The sequence below is a fragment of the Topomyia yanbarensis genome, chromosome 1, assembly GCF_030247195.1.
Source record: "Topomyia yanbarensis strain Yona2022 chromosome 1, ASM3024719v1, whole genome shotgun sequence".
NCBI lineage: Eukaryota > Metazoa > Arthropoda > Insecta > Diptera > Culicidae > Topomyia > Topomyia yanbarensis.
In genome coordinates, this window is record NC_080670.1 from 29,695,003 (window position 1) to 29,713,487 (window position 18,485).

The 18,485-nt window shown below is 43.7% G+C and overlaps 1 protein-coding gene across 13 annotated transcripts in view; it reads left to right on the top strand.

Annotated features, from left to right (window-relative positions):
* Positions 1-17,852, top strand: part of LOC131677187 (serine-rich adhesin for platelets) — a 945,885-nt gene extending 928,033 nt beyond the window's left edge. For 11 of the 13 annotated variants that reach the window (XM_058956882.1, XM_058956887.1, XM_058956884.1 and 8 more), the window contains 4 exons: positions 4,600-5,031; positions 5,125-7,869; positions 7,939-8,120; positions 14,821-17,852. In XM_058956882.1, the coding sequence (XP_058812865.1) occupies positions 4,600-5,031; positions 5,125-7,869; positions 7,939-8,120; positions 14,821-14,968 (3,507 nt within the window). In that variant the 3' untranslated portion in view covers positions 14,969-17,852. The remainder of the gene's footprint in view (positions 1-4,599; positions 5,032-5,124; positions 7,870-7,938; positions 8,121-14,820) is intronic. The other 2 variants (XM_058956893.1, XM_058956891.1) reach the window with 2 other exon arrangements.
* Positions 17,853-18,485: the final 633 nt, after the last annotated feature.

Below are 18,485 nucleotides of genomic sequence, written 5' to 3' on the forward strand. Positions count from 1 at the left end.
ACATGACCTGGAACTATAGTGACATGGGGAAACGGACACTCTTCTACCATCTGTACCATACACTAAAAATTAACCATCAGACTCACGGTTCGCGCGCGATCAAACAAAAATACACACTACATCATTATAAAATCGAAATAATACACGCGTCATATACACGTAACAAACACGTTAATATACAAATGCTTGAGACCTTCGCGACCATCCACGGCACCTACACTCGCGATCTCTTAAACATGATAACATCTCGGTGATAAAGTGAATGTCTCAGCTCCTATCTCCTATAAATTCTCAAACGCGGTCTCAAGCGTGAACCTAAAAACTCCCACGGTCGCACGATCATGAATCGCTCACTTCCGGATGTTTCTATCCTTGGTATTAGCAGACTAGGTCCATGCCTTCAATTGGACCAATTAAAAAAAAGCTCCCATATCCACTGGACACCACGTTATATGGCGACATGACCGAAGACTAGTGATATGGGGTAACTTACTCCCTGTCAGAATGTGAATTGTACACGCAAACTTAATAACACCCCGGTAATAAGGAGAACGTTTTAGCGCTTACGAAGTTTCAAACGCTGTCTCAAACGCGTACCTACAAACGTCCGTTTTCGCGCGCTCATGAATCGGTCACGTTCAGAAACCATTACTCTCTGTCCGAATAACTTAGGTCCATACATACAGTTGGCCGTCAACTCAGTGTGAACATAGGTGATGCATACTCCAAACTATTCTCCGCAACGTCTGGAATTCCGCAAGGAAGTCATCTCGGACCTTTGATATTCACTCTCTATTTCAACGATGTAAACTGTCAGCTGAAAGGGCCACGGTTGTCGTATGCAGATGACCTGAAAATTTTCAACAGAATTAAGAGCCGAACGGACGCACTTTATTTGCAGCAGCAATTTGACACTTTCAGCAGATGGTGTGAAAACAACCGAATGAATCTGAATCCGGCGAAATGTTCTGTGATATCGTTCTCCAGAAAAAAAGATCCCATTGAGTTTGAATATAACTTGTCTGGAGCTCTTGTTTCCCGGGTGAGCTGCGTTAAGGATCTTGGAGTGCTGTTAGATTCGAAACTTACATTTAAGAATCACATTTCGTATGTTGTTGGTAAAGCATCGCGAAGCCTGGGCTTCATCTTCCGTACGGCTAAATCATTCACAGACATTTATTGTCTCAAAAGCCTCTACTGCTCTTTAGTGCGCTCCACGCTGGGGTATTGTTCGGCAGTCTGGTACCCGAATTACATGAACAGCAGCGATCGAATTGAAGGCGTTCAACGAAAATTTATACGGTATGCTCTTCGACGCCTGCCTTGGCGCGATCTTTTTCGTCTACCAAGCTACGAGAGTCGGTGTCAACTCATCCAGCTCGATACCCTTCAGCGCCGTAGAGAAACTGCAAGAGCCTTATTCATCTCTGATCTTCTGTCAGGACGCATCGATTCTCTAGATTTACTAGAGCGAGTCAACATCCAAGCAAGGTCCAGAACGTTACGCGGAAACGTTCTTCTGAGAGTGCCGTTTCGACGAACTATTCAAACAGCTAATGCCGCTATCACGGGACTACAACGCCTCTTCAATCGTGTGTCGCACCTGTTCGACTTTCATTTGTCTCGGATATCTTTAAGAAAGCGATTCCTGCAGTTTTTTAAATGTAATTAGTTTCCATCATTGGGGCCGAGTGCGGCCTGTTGATGCGTGCGATAAATAAATAAATAAATACAGTAGAACCAATCAAAAAATAAAGGTCATATCCACTAGACAACACGTTCCATGGCGACATCACTGGGAACTCTAGTGATATGGAAGATCTCACTCTCTTTTAGCATCTTAGCCGCACACTAAAAATAAAGGATTAGATTCACGGTCCGCGAGCGATAATCCAAGAACACTCGCGAATATGCGAAAGGCACACGGCTATAAAATAGAATTTATACACGCGAAGTTACATACACGTTAGCACACGCGACATACAAACGCACACGCGATCGAACACGTTAACGTACAAACGCTCGAGCTCTTCGCGATGATACACGCGATCGCGAGTCCCTACGACCCCAAATACCTGAACCGTACAATGAATATCACATTAAGAATCACGGCCCGCTACAATTGGCCTAATGCAGTGTTTTAGTGGGCGACATTGCCTGTCTCGTCTGCAAATTGTAGTATGTGATTCTGACGGGGAACCCTTCCGAGCTCCAGTAGGACAACTCTCGAAAAAAAATCGTATTTATACGACCAATGATAAATTCCTCAAATTCTCGGCAGCCAGCTACTTAGAGTAATCAGCACAATAACGGAATAACAACCACGGGCCTTATTTTATGGTTATGCTTATGTTAATTCAAATTATAACCTTAATTAAAGACATTTGAAAAAATCAATTTTAGCTTAAAAATTGCCTTTAGTGGCATCAAACAATATGAGTCAATGCGGGGAACGCGCCAATATTCTTGATTCTTGAACACATGTTTTCGTGTAGCCATTTCGTGCAAAATAAATACCCGTTCGATTATGCTAATCAGTTCCGTTCATTTTGTTCAACTAATTGGTAAATTTTGAAGCTCAGCTGTAATCATTCACAACGGCGAACAAAAATTTTTGTTTCCTGGTTTATTTTAAGATCGATTAACTCGCAACGCAAATCAATTCCAAAAATCACCAACTATCGAATAGTCACTGTTTGCTGTTCAGTTCAGTCAGCGTGCCAAAGGATCTGCGCTTAACGATCAGATTAAAGCAGGACATCCGTCGTTGGTTTGCTTGCGGAAAAAAACGACACAATTGGTGCAGAGAAATAAATTAAGGGTTTTGCGAGCAAGGGTCTTGCTCTGTGCAGGAGGGGAGAAGGGGTAGGAGGTTCCGGAAAGATTTGTTTCTTGAAACGAATCCTTTGGTTGGTCAATTCACAGCATGTTGCCACGTTGGAGAGAAGGGTCGGGTGCTGGTGACGGCGGTGAAAGATGGTACTTTATCATTTGACAGAGTGCGGTTTCGGTTGGCAAAAGCGCAGATAATTGTGCTTTCTGGAGGGAAAGTTTCTACGGAATGGTTTACCAGATCATCCCGGGTAGAGAGGGGGAGTTTTGTAATGATGCGAACAATTTCCGGGGTGAAAATGGTCAGATAAATTTATGGGATTATAGCACCGCATGGTCGCTTCAGGACATGAGGAATGAGCTATGAAGAAGGTCACCGGAACAGGCAAACTGTTGGGAAAGTCGAAATAATAATAGAAGTTTGTTTGTGGAATTACAATTCCAGGAATGGCAACGTCGTTTAACATTCTTGTTGACACTTTACCAGTATTTTGGATTCACATTAGAAATGATAGTTGCTATGTAAATATTCAGATTTGAATTCATAAATCTTTTAGGCAAGTTTTTAGGCCATTATTGTTCAACCACTTTTGGCTCAGGCAGCGCCGACTGTTGTGCCCCACTTTTTCAGACGAAATTCAATTCAGTAGGCTTTGCCAAAAAAAAAAACGCCAGCCCACCATCTATTCGGTAGCTTTCCATGAAAATACCTTAACATAGTAGGCATCTGAGAACCCTTTTCAAATTGTTATTACGTTCGACTCAACCCTCTTATGTTGCAGTTCCGAAGACGTATTATCTGTCCGACCTTTCAGCTAGCCATTTACAACAATAAGCTCATTACAGCCACAGCAAAACAGCCACATACAAATACACTTCCTGGGCCCATTTCGACATTATTTGCCAGCTTCCAGAGCACACTACATGGTACTTTTCCAGGCAAGAGAACGGTGCAAACTCCATTGAATCGGCCAACCGGGCTTACACCAAACAGCCAGTAAAGAAACCACCCCAGGCAGCATTGCGATGGTTTTCGTCTTGGGAGAAACGTAACCGAAATATACACTTTAACCTTCGAAGGTAAATTGGGGTAAAAACTGCAATTTCATTTGTTGTTTTATTACCAATTTTTTTTTAATGAAGGCCACAAATGTAATTATATATTAGAAAGACCCTTCCTTCTTTCATACCAATAAGAAGCGGCAGAAGTTTATCTTCGAAAGAAAACAACGTATAGTTCTCAAACTTTTATTTGCTTCCCATGGGAGGATGAGTCGAGCAACCTCTCCCGAAAACCTCCTGAAAGAGTCTCTTATCATTAAAACAATCACAATCAGCACTCAGACGTTTCCAGAAAAGTTCCCATGCTGGTCACAACCTGAAATTCACTCGCTATCTGTATCTCTAAGGCCACATGTACTTCAATGTGGCAACTGGAAACGAAAAGCCCCGCACCCGTTCGAGGAAAAAAAAACTTTCAGCAGAGCAACGCCTGCAAATCTGTTCGAAACAGCCAATAAATTTGACCTTTCTCTTCCGAATGCGCCAACATTCAGTGCTGCTAAGTGCAGCACAGCAACTCACTTTCTCTCAAGTACAGATAATGACCCGATTCCATTCGTGGGTGGTTGTGTGCTAGGCGCTCGAATCCTTGCAGCTGACAGAACAGGGCAGCGACACCCCAGCGAAAGTGTCGTAAATTATTCCCGCAACTTTTCTCACACATCATTAAATCCCCCTTCTCTTCTTTTTTTGCTTCTTCCACAGCTCCAGCTGAGCCAGCATAAAGTAAGCTCCGTTCCCGCGATTTCCTGCTCGGTCCCCACCAGCCAAACGAGTAGTTCCCAGAGTAGTAGCAGCAGCAGCAGCAGCAGCATCATCAGTTCAACCCCCAGCACCCAATCGACAACGACTGCAGAAACGACGACCAACTCGATAGCAGCAGCTGCAAACTCCGGCCAGGCACAGAACAAAGCGGACCAGAAACCAGTCGAGTGTAATCTGTGCCATCGAAAGTTCAAAAACATCCCCGCCCTCAATGGCCACATGCGGCTGCACGGAGGTTACTTTAAAAAAGACACCGAAACGAAGAAATGTGATAAAAAAGAACATACCGGCCCCCCATTGCAAACGGCCAGCGTCGGGGTTCGGGCTCTGATCGAGGAAAAGATCATCAACAAACGAAGCAAGGATTTGAAGGTATGAACTTCTCACATTTGTATAGTAGTTTGAATTGTTATCGGTGTTTGGTGTTCTAACCTAGTTGAATTCTCCCCCATTTGGTAACTCTAGAATCTGTTGTTGAAGGGTTCGTTCGTGGTACCTGCTGCACCGTTGACCGCCCGTAGGCTGCTGGAAGCTAGCGAGGCACTATTTGCTCCCAAGTCGGGAACGGTTGCCATTGTCTCCACCCACAATGGAACGACGCAGATAATGAATCCGAAAGCAACCATCATGGCGGCATCTGCCGCCGGTAGTGTCCTAACAACATCCAACACGGCCGGATGTATCACGGCAACCGAAGTCAAAGACGCCACCTTGATTGAGCTGCTGAAACGTGGCACCAAGGTAGCAGTTAAGCGTACCTGTTCCGATCCTGGTCAATTAGCGATTACAACACCGTCGGTAGCCACCGCTGCTACCACCCGAACTGTAGTGCTACCGGCAAACCTTAACAGTGTATCATCCACACCCGGTTCTACGCCACCGCTGGCACTGTCGATCGCAAACAGTTTGACGACGAATGGCAGCTCCACGGTAACTGCCAACTGCGATTCTACGCCTCTCTCACTCACAATATCACAAGCGCCTTCCGGCAGTACGGACGTGTTCACTCTAGCCTACTCCACCGATGCCACTGGCGCTGCTGCCTTCTTTAGTGATAACGACGTGTACAGTGTTAGTGATACGACCATGCTATTGCAGGCCGTAGACTCGATACAGCTGCTCCAGGATCCATCCTCCAACGATCAGCTGGACGAGATTGCGTCCCTTTCCGACTACACCACCATCAATGAGCAAACTTTTACCACTTCGCGACAACTGCAAGCCGTATTAGACTCACCACTTCCTGAAAGTCTAGCCGAATTCAGTGCACTCCATTCCAAAGATTTCATTCTATACGGTGGCAACGCTGGCAACACTTCCGATCCAACTGGAAGCCAAGCTTCCAATTCCCCACTACCGTCACCACTAGCGTACCCGACACCTCCAGCATCCCACGAAGCAGTGGCGCAAGCATCTCCCTTCCTTGACGATTCCCGACACTTTTCCGATGCCAGCTCCTTCTTCGATGACAAACGTACCTCTTCAGCCAATTTCCTCGACGACGGTTTCTTCAAAACGGACTCCAAAGACGTCAAACTCAGTGATGAAAAAATTCTTGCCCTGAAAAATGAACTGCTAGATGAGAACCACGATCTTTTCCGAAGCAACAAAAACATCCTCGACGAGCACTGTCACGAACTGTTCAAGAGCGAAGACAGTTTCTTCGTGGAGGAGTCCCCCTCAAGTAAACAACCCTCATCGTCATCGGCATCCGTCACCACCGTGGAAGAAGTAGGTTCGCCATCGAAAATCAACCTGGACTTTCTCGACGAAGCCCAAGCATTCATTAACGAAAGTCGAAACGCTTCTTCCCCGCTGTCAAATGCGTTCTTTTCCGCCACCATGTCCAGCGCAGAAGAAGTCAAAGAAGCCCTGGAAGAAGTGCTACCCAGTGACGAAGACGTGGTTATCGCCGAAGCCGACATCGATCTGTACTACCTGAACGGGCTAACGTCGCTGCAATCGCAGATGATGCCCAACTCAGACGATCCGCTGCTGTCGTCATCTCCGAAAGACTTTGCCCATCGACAGCACCAGAAGTTTCTGTTTGAGCAGCAGCAGGAAATGCTTGCAGTTCCACAACAGCCTCCAAACAGTAACCACAACAACAACAACACCTTCTCACCACCGAGTGCCAAAAAGCTCAAAACCGAAGCGGATGTCCCAGCGTTGGCAGCAGCTAGTGATACGAACAAAATTCCACTAACCGTACAAACCGAGCAAATTCCAAAAGACAACCACAATGACTCCGTGTTCCTTAGTCCGAGCAGTATCTCGTCTACCAGCAGCAGTGGCAGTAGCAGTTCACCAAAGTTGCAGCATGCATTGCTTCGAAAACGACCCACCATCATGCCCACGGTATCCATCCGGAAGTCCCCTATCTATCACTCCAAGCTACGGAAATCTACATCCGCAGTTCCCGTTACGCACTACACTCCACAGCCGATGCTGAACCCTGGCCGAACTGCACCCGGACTTTATTCAACAATCGCTTCCAGCCTGGCCAATCAATCCAGTTCCGTATCAGAATCAACCGTAGACAACACGTCGGATATTTTTAGCGAACCGCCGCTTCCTATTCGGCCGAGAATCAACCTCGGCAACGATTACCAGGCTACCATTCCCGAGTGTACCGCCGCCAACTATCATCACCTGAACCATCAACCGGATCAGCATATGTGGGATCCGATGGTGTTCCAGAATAATGGACAGATCGCTCGCTTCGTTGAACTGTCCCGTTCTTCCGCCGTACCGCTGGGATGTCACACCGAAGAGACGGCTCTGAAGTCGTTGCTGGAAGCACAGGGCGAAATACACATTGCCATCCTGAATCTAATGCAAACTCCACCGGCCGGCATCCATCGGCGGTGGTCGGCAGGCGAGATGGAACAGTTCATCCGTGGTCTGGAACTGTACGGGAAGGACTTTTTCCGAATAGCAACCGAGCTGCTGCCGGAAAAGTCCACCGGTGATTGCGTTCAGTTGTACTATTTCTGGAAGAAGCTGTGCGTCGATTACAAAACTACCCATCTGTTGCAGCACGGGGACAATTCGATGAAGTTCATCAACATGAACGTTAGTCCGGATGATCTGCTGTTGGACCACGCTGGTTATACAAGCAGCCCCGTGAGGTCCGGCAACGGTCTCGGTTCGCAGCAAACTGGTAACGACGTGCGTCCGCACGTCTGCGAGGTTCCCGATTGTTCAGCGGTAAGTTTGTTCTTCGATTTAACGGTTTGGACTGTCTCACTTAATTTTTTTCTCTTCTTTCTACGGCAGAGTTTCTCCTCAAAGGCCGCCCTGCACGGTCACATCCGTATTCACTGTATCGGACGCTCGGCAGTGCACCTGAACGGCACTACGCAAAATGGTAATTTCTTGAGTACTACTGCCGTTGGTAACCCTATTAACCCTAACCACATACCAACAAAGGATGATTATCCCTGCAAGGTGTGCGGCAAGTAAGATCACCCCAGTAACTGTCCGTTATTAGAACAAAAAAAAACAACAAAACACTACACAATACCGAAAATTAATCAGAATCAGTGGTTTCTGAAGAGAACATTAGTTACTGCGCGTTTTCGTTCGTGTTTTAGTTTGCGTTCTGTTTTAAAATTCTTTCGTTCGCAAAACCAACAGATCTTTCACTATTTATTCCAACAAATTACTCGGCTATGTGTTGCTAGCGAGTTTGTTAGTGTTTCTTTTCTGTTCTACTTGTGTTCGTCCGGTCCAGTACAGTACAGTACAGTAGTAGTTCTTCAGTTTGCGTCCGTGTGTTAGTTGATCGACGGCTATACTCACTCACACTCTCACAGATACACACTAGAAATGCTCACGAACACACGCCTAAAACTACCTCTAGCGAGCCTGACCAGCAACCAACTAGATAGCAGACGACAACTACAGTGCCAAACAACAGTGTCTCTCCTACTCTTTCTCCTCTAGTTTCTTTCAGTGTATTATTGACATATATATACCTAGTAGTGAAGCACGTGTTTTTCTACAAACAAACTACAGTCGATGCCGCTTCTTATGTCAGTGTGTTTGTGTGATGCGTCCCATTATTTCCTAGATAACCAATAGCAAGCGAATACAATGAATAGTAGCGAACTACTGCGAGCTGTACGGGTGGTCCTTTATGGGTTAGACCAGATGAAAGCGAATCTAGTGGGCGTTGCCGCGGGGAGTGATTTTTATTAATACTTTATTCCTGTGAATGGGTCCTAAGTAATATTGTTTACTTTCTCTTCTGTCTTTAACTCGATTGATTCAAAATTCACCTCTAAACTCTTCACATAATATTTTGGTGAAAACCGTCGTATTTCGATATGTACTGGAAAACTAGTGAACAATTTCATAGTGACGTAATAATCGAAAGAGAAAGTAAACAAAGAGAGGCTCTAACGGTGTATATCTTCATTGGATGAAAACCGGTTTTCGATCAAAACCAGTGTTCGGGTGGCTGGTTTTCAGTTAACCGAAAACCGGTTTTCAGACGGACTTGAACTTTGCCTGGGTATCTAAAATCAGGTGCAGTAATCGACGAGCAAATCCCGCTGCTTCATGCCATACCATTGGATGATGCGTCCGATACTCGACTGATCACAACCCGTTTTAGAAATGATTGTTAAAGAACAATTGATGGGTTATGTAGATAGTACTGGTACACTGTTGCATGATCAATCAGGGTTCTGGAAAAATGTTGTTGAAACGGAAGCAGGTCATTGAGAATGGAGTTAATTCAGCAGCTTTCGTTGACTTGAAGCGAGCGTGGCATGTGGTTGGGAGAGGTATGGCAGTTACTTAGAAAGACTTACGCAAGTTACAAGGTACAATTATCGAAATCCGAAATTAACCTCGATGTTCCACAGGATAGTGTACTAGAACCATTTTTGTTTTACCTATACATTGACGGCACAATAAAAGATATTGGAGAATGTTGTTGAAGTGGAAAAAACTTAAACTGAACACTTTCAAGACCAAATATATGATTGTAACTATGCGACAGAGGAAGGAAAATACTGCAACAATCGAAATAGATGGAGAGATGGTTCAACGAGTTTCAACTATCAAATATCTTAGGGTCACTTTGGACGAAAAACTGAGTTGTAGTGAGCACGTGAACTATACAGTCTGGAAAGCTGCCAGAAAGTTTGTAGGATCAATAGGCTCCTCTCATTTGACCCGAAGATAATTCTTTACAAGACCATTATAGCTTCTCAGATTGATTACTGCGCTTCTGTTCTTTTCTTAGCATCCAAGAAACAGAGTAAGCGGATGGAGCCGCTGTTGACGGAGGATCTTTGGAATCTCAACAGGAAGTACCACTACCATCTTACCGATTCACAAACACTCACCACAGACCACCCTGACAGGGAAGTTCACCAACACATCAATCGGAAAAAGCAACCAAACAATTCAAGAATCGGTGCAGATCTCCCGATTCCTCCGCACCTGTCGAGCCACTTGCCACTGCCAATGCGCACTCGGCCTCCTACCCGGCAGTACCGGCAATTTTCCAACCACAGGTACAGCTTTCGGAAATGCCTATAGTATAGAAACGTTGTTGTCAACGATGGCAGACACAATCCGCCATCGAGGTCACTAATTGTAGAGCTGGACCCTATTGTCTCCTCGACGTCGGTGGCACCCCGGTCCAGGTCTCGTCGACGTCGGTGGCACCCCGGTGTACAAAAAACGTCGATTCCAACACAAGCTTAACCGCCTCCATAAAACTGTGTTGATCGATGCTTGTGTGCTTTTCCACCTCTTCCCATCCCCGTTCAAGCACATGTTTGATGTTTCACACCAAAATTCTCGGCGAAAAAAACAGTGAACCTACAAAGAGAATGTGCAATGTTCTGCACTACGCATGATGGTCTAGTTACCAAGCTTCGACAGTGTTGGAATAGCGAGGAACGCAGACAGTCAAGGAGTGATCGCCTGCCTAGCGTTGGAGAGTATGAGTGAATGGAGGATGCGTTATATGAGATTATGTGAGTTGATTGTACTTTGTCATTGTTTTGTGAATGCTAGCTTTGTAATTTTTTTGTAAACAATTTGATGTGTTAATGCTAAAGAAATGTTTGTATGCGTCCGACGATGGCTGAAGAACAGTAAGCCGAAACGTTACATGTAATAATGGTAAAAATTACTGTTTTCATTTTCACCGACAAAAGTCAACAAGTCCACAAAATAAATATGTTGCGATGATCATAAAATCTTATATTAACCGGAACAAGTCATACACTCCAGATGAACTCACCGGCATTTTCAACCAGGATGCCTTGAACTTCCTGCCCAGAATAAGTAAAAACCATACCCGACGGACGGTTGTCGGATGTCCGGAGAACCACCATGGCACGTCGAACTCTGCTACGGCCAGAGGAGCTCTCCTATGAACGACCTGCACCGAAGTCTGCGAATTAATTATGACTTCAGAAAGGTCAGCGACGACGCCGGGAAGAGGCAAAAACGCCAACTGGATCAAATTTTTGGACGAAGCTCTGGAAGAGAGTTAACGCTTTAAGCGGAAAGCAGCAAGGCAGCGGCTACACCAATACCGGCAACGGGAGCACGGTGATCGATAATACAACCATTGGCAACGAGTTAAGCAGGTACTTCGCGTCCCTATCCGCAGGTGCTGCCCTTTAGTCCGCGTTCCTGCGATTCAGGTGAAGGGTCGAAAACGCACCCGTCCGATTCATACTTGACTCAGGCCTAGTATATGACCTGCCCTTCTCCGGATATGAACTCTGTACGGCATTGGAATCGCCACACTGTAAGGCTACCAGATTGGATGATGGAGCGGCGAACCAATATCTGCCTCGTGGAAGGAGGCTCTGGTGAGAATCCCGAAACGATGACAGCGAAGTAGGGCGATGATTTTTGCCTCATTAGACGACAGATGGATGTTAACTCACATTCCGACGTGAAGCAGGAACTGGTGCCTATCCCACCAACTTTGGTTCAGTGATATGCTACTCTGTCACCGACGCACCGGCCTATATCGCAACACTCCGTGGTGGTGCGATGCTACCGTGTGGCGTCACCGAGTACTGCAACAGCTAGCCAACTGGGAGTATGGGCCACTTCCTGAGCGACTACCTGTCCAATCCCCCATTCCGGGTGCGAGTCGGGGGTCCGACACCTCTCCGGAGGTCAACGGAGTCTCCCAGGAACCTGTCCTCGATTACACTGTTCCTGTTGGCCATGAACTTTCTGTTTGCGAGCCTACTACGAGGAAACTAAGTTTTGGTCTACGTCGACGCGTGATTGTCACGAAGGAAAGGGTCATCGAACCCGTCGAAAACTTCATGCGCGGCCGATGTTCCGTATCCGTCAGTCGCTAAAGGCATGAAGGCCTACATTGCTGACCGGAGTGGCCGTACCCTACCGCAAGGAACCGAAGATCCTGAGGATAATCGGCGATCGCTACCTCACCTTCACGCCACGCTTTCTACAGATCAAGTGCCGGTTGTTCCCGGCGCAAATGTTACAACCACCGGATTACAGTTAGCATTAGCCAGGTGTTAGTACACAGCAGAGAATTTTACTGAGTGGAGTTGTAATGCAATACGGATACGGGGTCTTCGATGGGCGCCCGCATTCACTCTTACTAGAAAAACACTGGGATTCTTGGAACGTAAAGCCGGAGTATACGGACGTGGATATCCAACGATCGCCCGCCTACATCGAGTCCGTGACTAGGCCTAGACACAAGCCTGTCTACAAAGCTCAGGACCGGTACTGCCGGGAACTAAGTTAGAGCTAAATACAATCGCTTGATGGCCACTAAGTACGTGCGGGTATTCATCGACGGTTCCAGGATAGGTGATGAGAACAGCATAGGTACCCCTATGCTTACGGAATATGAGAGCGATCTCCTTCCGTATATCAGTGCCATGCTCAATGTTCTCTGCTGAGGTGTCAGCTATGACGCTGGTTGTGGCTCAGCATCCTGAGCCATTATCAGCGACAATTTCTTAGACCACCGGCCACTGATGCATCGACGGCAACCAAAAAGTTCCCCGGCTAAGGGCAGACCTGTCCGTAGTTAGGTGACCTCCGGCAGTACTACGACTCTTATCATTTAAAGGGGTCGAGCAGTAGGTATCAACATTGTCTGGGTAAAATACCGTGTGCAGAGGCGCTGTTTCGAAATCACAAATCATAATTATACAAAAGATCCTATGTGCAAACGAGAAACTCTTTTCAGGGTCGTAGTGTGGTCTTTTGGCGCCCTTGGCGGGGTCTCATTTATTTAGTGAGTAGATTAATTCAGAGTGTAATTGAAAATGGCACACTTATCCTCACTTAGTTTATGAAGCAGATCAAGTCTTCAGCGCTCTTCTGCACGGAGGCCAGCGTCCTTAGTGCGGACCAACCCGGCTAACATTACGCTGCGAGCTGAATTGCTTAGTACCACCTAAGTTTAGTCTCTAATCCTGCCACAATATAAGTGTTTGGATATATCAAAATCGAATTCATCGTCCATTTCATTAAAAACACGAAGAGGAGAATCAAGTGGATTATGGTACCCGTTGTTAGTCCTCTGGTAAGCAACTGCTAAGAGAGCAGTCAATACTTCCTGTGATATCATCGAACACAAACATATGTTGCATTCTAATGCGCTTTTCGACATATTGCCGTTGGTCTGTGTAAGAAAGAAAATTCACTGGGTCATTCCAAGGAGACAGTGAAATCAGTTGACGTCAGGTATTTGAAAGTGTCGGATTGTCCCGGGATACTGTACGTGCAGGTCGGTTTACTGAGCAGACGTCTTATTAACGAATTCAATAACACAATTATTACACATTTTCCATACCGGTTGCTAAGGAAATACATTAAGTTTCACATTACGTCCGGGTATAAAAAACTGCTGAAAATGGATGATAAAATAGATGTTAAGTAATATTCGTCATCAAAGACTCTGATGTCCTGTTTAAAATCATACACATTGCATTTGGTCGGACCGAATCTGATCTTCTATCGGATCAAAGATAATCCACTAAGTATTCTAAAGATTTCGAAAGTCCTGACGCGGAAATATTAAGCCGCGACAGATATCTCGAAAGTTATCCCAGTTAAACTCCGAAATGTAATATTGTGTGTAAAGCAAGCAAATCCCATCAGTGACAACAAATCTTTTATGAAAGACTACCGGATCTGTATGCCTGCTCACAAAGTTGAGATCGACGGTGTGGTCACTGATTCGAGTTTATCATGCGTGAATCTACTGAAGCACGGTACTATGGCCCGGTGTGACAAATGCGCAGATAATTATGAGGATGACTCTTGCATTGGGAATGCTGATAAGTATGTATTGTGGGGAGCGTACCATGCCTCGTGAGCAAACAACGCTCGACGAATCTGAAGCGTTTTTGTGAAAGATGCCATATGCACTATTTTGCAGAAATACTACAAACAACAACCAGAGATTCACCTTAATGACGGACAGGTTGGGTCTTGGTTGAGCACCGAAAACTTTGTGATATTGTGGAACTTCTCCCGGCATCGAGGGCACTTCAATTCTCGTGGTAGGACATGGGGTCGATGTCGATGATTATTGATCTACCTTACTCCACAATCTTTGCTACAACTTTAAGGAGGTGGCCTGCTATACTGCCCATTGAGACATATCTCTCCTACTTATGTGAGATAAATTTTTAGATTTTTAATTAGATTCAGTTGAAATACTAACAAAGAGCTAACTAGAGCCGGCCAGAATTCTGGCTTATTTTCCGACTGAACTTGTTGGAAAAGACAGCCTCTCATTTGAACGTAGAATATTCTGAAAAAGTATGGTTAAAATGGTAAATTAGATCTTTACATTGTACTTCGTATCTTATGTGGCTTGATCCACGGACGCTTTCGCTAGTCTACCCATAAGTAGTGCCCGTACAGCCAACTTACTTACTAACACAAACAAACAAATATTCCTGGTGAGCATGAGTTCGGGGGCTGAGATATTTGTAGGTGAAATAGATACGTAACCAAAAGATACGGGCATAACAATGCAACCAAGTCCATGTTTTCACCACTGACAAACATCTCAGAAATTACCCGCCATGCCACAATACATTGAATCATCTATTGGTTAATATATTTCTCACCTTTTCCCTCCATTTTGGGAAACCCCCACCAATTCTACCGTAGGGTATTCAATAAGGTAAAAAGTCGTAGCGCCCACATGAAATCCCACAGACCGCAAGATGCGAGTGATCAGCTGCAACACCAACTGCAGTTGCACCAACAGCATATGCAACAGCAGCAGCATCAACAACAACAACAACCACAGTGCTGAACGTAAGCAAAGACAAAGCTGACAGCTGTCAATCGTCAAAACGACTCAAATAAAAGACAAAACAGTGTTAAATTTCGAGACAATCTTAATCCATAATGGTGAAAAAAAATGCACACAAGTGTTGCTACAAAAAAAAAACAATAACAAAAATAAAAAACCGAAAGCCACCTCGAATAGTAATCAACAAACTTTTAAACCCAAAAATCGAACCTGAGCAAACCATTGTAACGGAGGTTGTTAAGCGAAACGCAAATTATACGAGCAAAATCCCACAGAAAACAAAAACAAACACTCACACAACAAACACTTACTGAACACGCGTCAGAACGCAGAAGAGCGAAAACAAAATGTCAAATTATCCGAACATCTATATACACACACATACATTGAGGTGAAACTTCCAATTAATCCTCAAATCATATATTAATATAATATCTACTTTAACGTAAGCTTAGAAAGAAAAAAAAACTGTTTTTTGTATACTTTTTGTTGTTGAACTTTCTACACTTCAAAGACGTAAAATGTACATAAAAAAACAAATCAATTGTTGATGAGAAATCTTGTATTCTTTTTAAATCTTTTAGCGATAAACAAAACAATACAAAAGTAAAATCAAACGGTCGATAACAAATCAAAACAAAAACGAATACACACTGGGCGTGGCCTTTTTATGATGAAGATAAACAAAAAATCGGAGATTTATGAAAAACAAATCAAGTTTTAGCGAAGCTATTCCTTAACCACCAAGAGTGACAGACATGACCCAGTCCCGCCCTGGAAAATATTTTTAGCATCATAACCGTGTGATTGATGTTGATGATGATGATAATGACGAAACACTAACATACTCATTCACAAAAACACAGACACACACATATAGCCAACCAAATAATAAAAAAGCAAAGCCAACTAAGTTTTTCTATATTATTATAGTCGTCCTCCATTTCTCTAATAAATCTCAAACTCAAACTCTATAGATGACTTTTTATCTTTCCAGTATTATAGAGAGACATGAACAAACAATACAAAAAAGCAGCCTGAGCTACCACAAAGGAATAATACATGCGATGCGAGTAGGAAAATTTCTTGCTAGAAATGAGAAAAAAATACATTCTTCCGCATACATACACTCACTCACACACACACGATTTAGCGTAATGTTTAACCCTAAAAAAAGAAAAAAGTAAATGACGAAGAAAAACATGGTTGTACCTAGAACTTAAGTGTTGATCGATGTCCCTAATTCTATATATTATTATGATAAGCATAGAAAAAAAAACTACACAGCAAACATTACAGAAAAAATAAGGAAAATGACAAAAATATATATATTATATATTTATTAATTAGAAGGTTAAAAATTATTGGAAAACTTCATACTGTGGTAGCGGGGAAACTTTCAACACCCCCCGCCCCTCCCCCCTAGCTAAAACGAGAGAAGTTACTAGCGGATAGAGAAAGAAGAAAAAAAAACAAAGAAAACAATGGTAACGTCAGAAAGTGAATGTAAAACTGAAATATTGATTAAAAATTTTAAACAGCATCTCGCTCCCCGCGCACCATTGACTCGTTTCGACTGATTTGTTGTTCAACCATATCCGGGATTGAGGAAAGTCCCAAGCTCAAACATTAACTCAACAGTATCCAACATGGCAATAATAACTCGCTCACTCGTATTCGTGCAGAAATCGATGCTCCTCTCGGGTTTTGAGCCTTTCGAGAGTAACTACTATTTATATTTTACCCCCGCTAAGTGAGGAACTCGACACAGACGCTCAGATTTACCGTAGATAAAAAAAATATGAGGACACAAATTGTGAGACATATTCTAGCTTTTTATTGATTGTGATATTAGATTTTTTGGATTGGAAAGTGGAATGAAACGAAGGCAGATGCAAAGCATATTGTGGCTCAAATTGGTAGTTTTCAGTAATGAACTTCCTACAAAAAAGCATGAAAGCTATAATCGGACACCCAGCGGGTACTTATTTCGGGCGAAAAGCTTTGATTGTGCTTGGTTTAACAGAATACACATCAACGAAATCTCAAAGTGTGTTTTATCAATGTTATTTATGCTCTTTATAAGTTTTATATCAACGGACAATGAAAGAACAGCGTCAGTATCACTTTCAGTTAACTTAATGTTAAAGTTAATGAAGAGGCGTATTCCGTTTACCAACTGCTGCGTTTGAATTGCCAAAAAATATTCACAAGTCATCGGTTAAAAAACAGTTCTCTTTCGATTCCTATAGTGAAGACCTCATCGTTCATGAGTGATAGGTAAAGTAGTGGCCCTAGTGTACTTCTCTGGGGAAAACTCAGCTACAGTGTTTTCATTATTATAATTAACTGATATTCTATTACTAAAAGATTCTTAGGTAGGAAAAGGAATGAAAGGTTGTGGGTAGGACGGGATAAGATGGCACTTGTAGCTCAATGCTCTTTTCTCCGTGAAAATCTTAGTAAGTCCTCCTAAATGACTTCTTTATCTAACGTCTTTTCTATCACTTATGAGTATCTTTTATGGTAAAATCGTTGTTTTTAGTAAATCTGTACTTTCCGGGGCAAAAGGAGCATTCCCCAAAAACTGTCACTTTTAGTAATATTTCACTCTATGAGAAACATTTAGAAACAGGCTGTTGGACAATGTGAAAACTGTATTTTGATCACTATCTACCCAACAAAAGAAATACATGCCTTTACGGAGTTGGCCAGATGGGTTGTACACAATGATTGATGCAGTTGTAAAAATTCAAAAAAACTGTCACTAGATTGGAACTTTGGGCCCTTGCGATGGAAGTACCTTTCGGGTCGTGCAATGTAGTTTTCCAGCTAAACAGTTGGGTTGAAAAAACTCCGTCGATTTAGCGATTCTATAATATAATATATCAGCGCCTTATTCTGCGCGGCGTGTGACGTGAGGTGACTAAACTCACCTCATTTTACGTGTTTTTTTTTCGCTCGATTCTGAGAGTCGACTCGGGTGAGGTGAGATTCTCCATTGCGGTTAAATGGGTGTCTCACGTCACCCGAAGTGACTCTTCAGAATTGGGTGAGAAAAGTCACGTAGAGTGAGGTGAGATTAGTCGTCTCACGTCACACGCCGCGCAGAATAGGGCCGCAGGATATATTATATAGGGGAACCCGGGGCTATTCGGACCTACTTAAGCAAATCGCCCTTTTAGGTGGATAGATGATACAAAATTTACCGGTCAAAGGTCCTAATTGTTAGTTTGAAACCTCAGCTACATTTTGGTGTCATAAAAGGTTCATTTGGACCACTCAATGGCAGCGCTAGGCGACGATTTGCAAACCTCTACATTTTTCCATACTTTTACAATGTAGGGGTAATTCGGACCAACAGCGGCAATTCAGGCCGTCATTTTTCTTTAATTTTTTTGCAATGGAATTATCTTTACCTATGAAATATTTATAAGAGACACTTCTTAAGAAGCAAAAAAATAAAATAAATTGCTTTACAAAAACTTATTCTGGTAAGTCACAGATGTCGATTGGC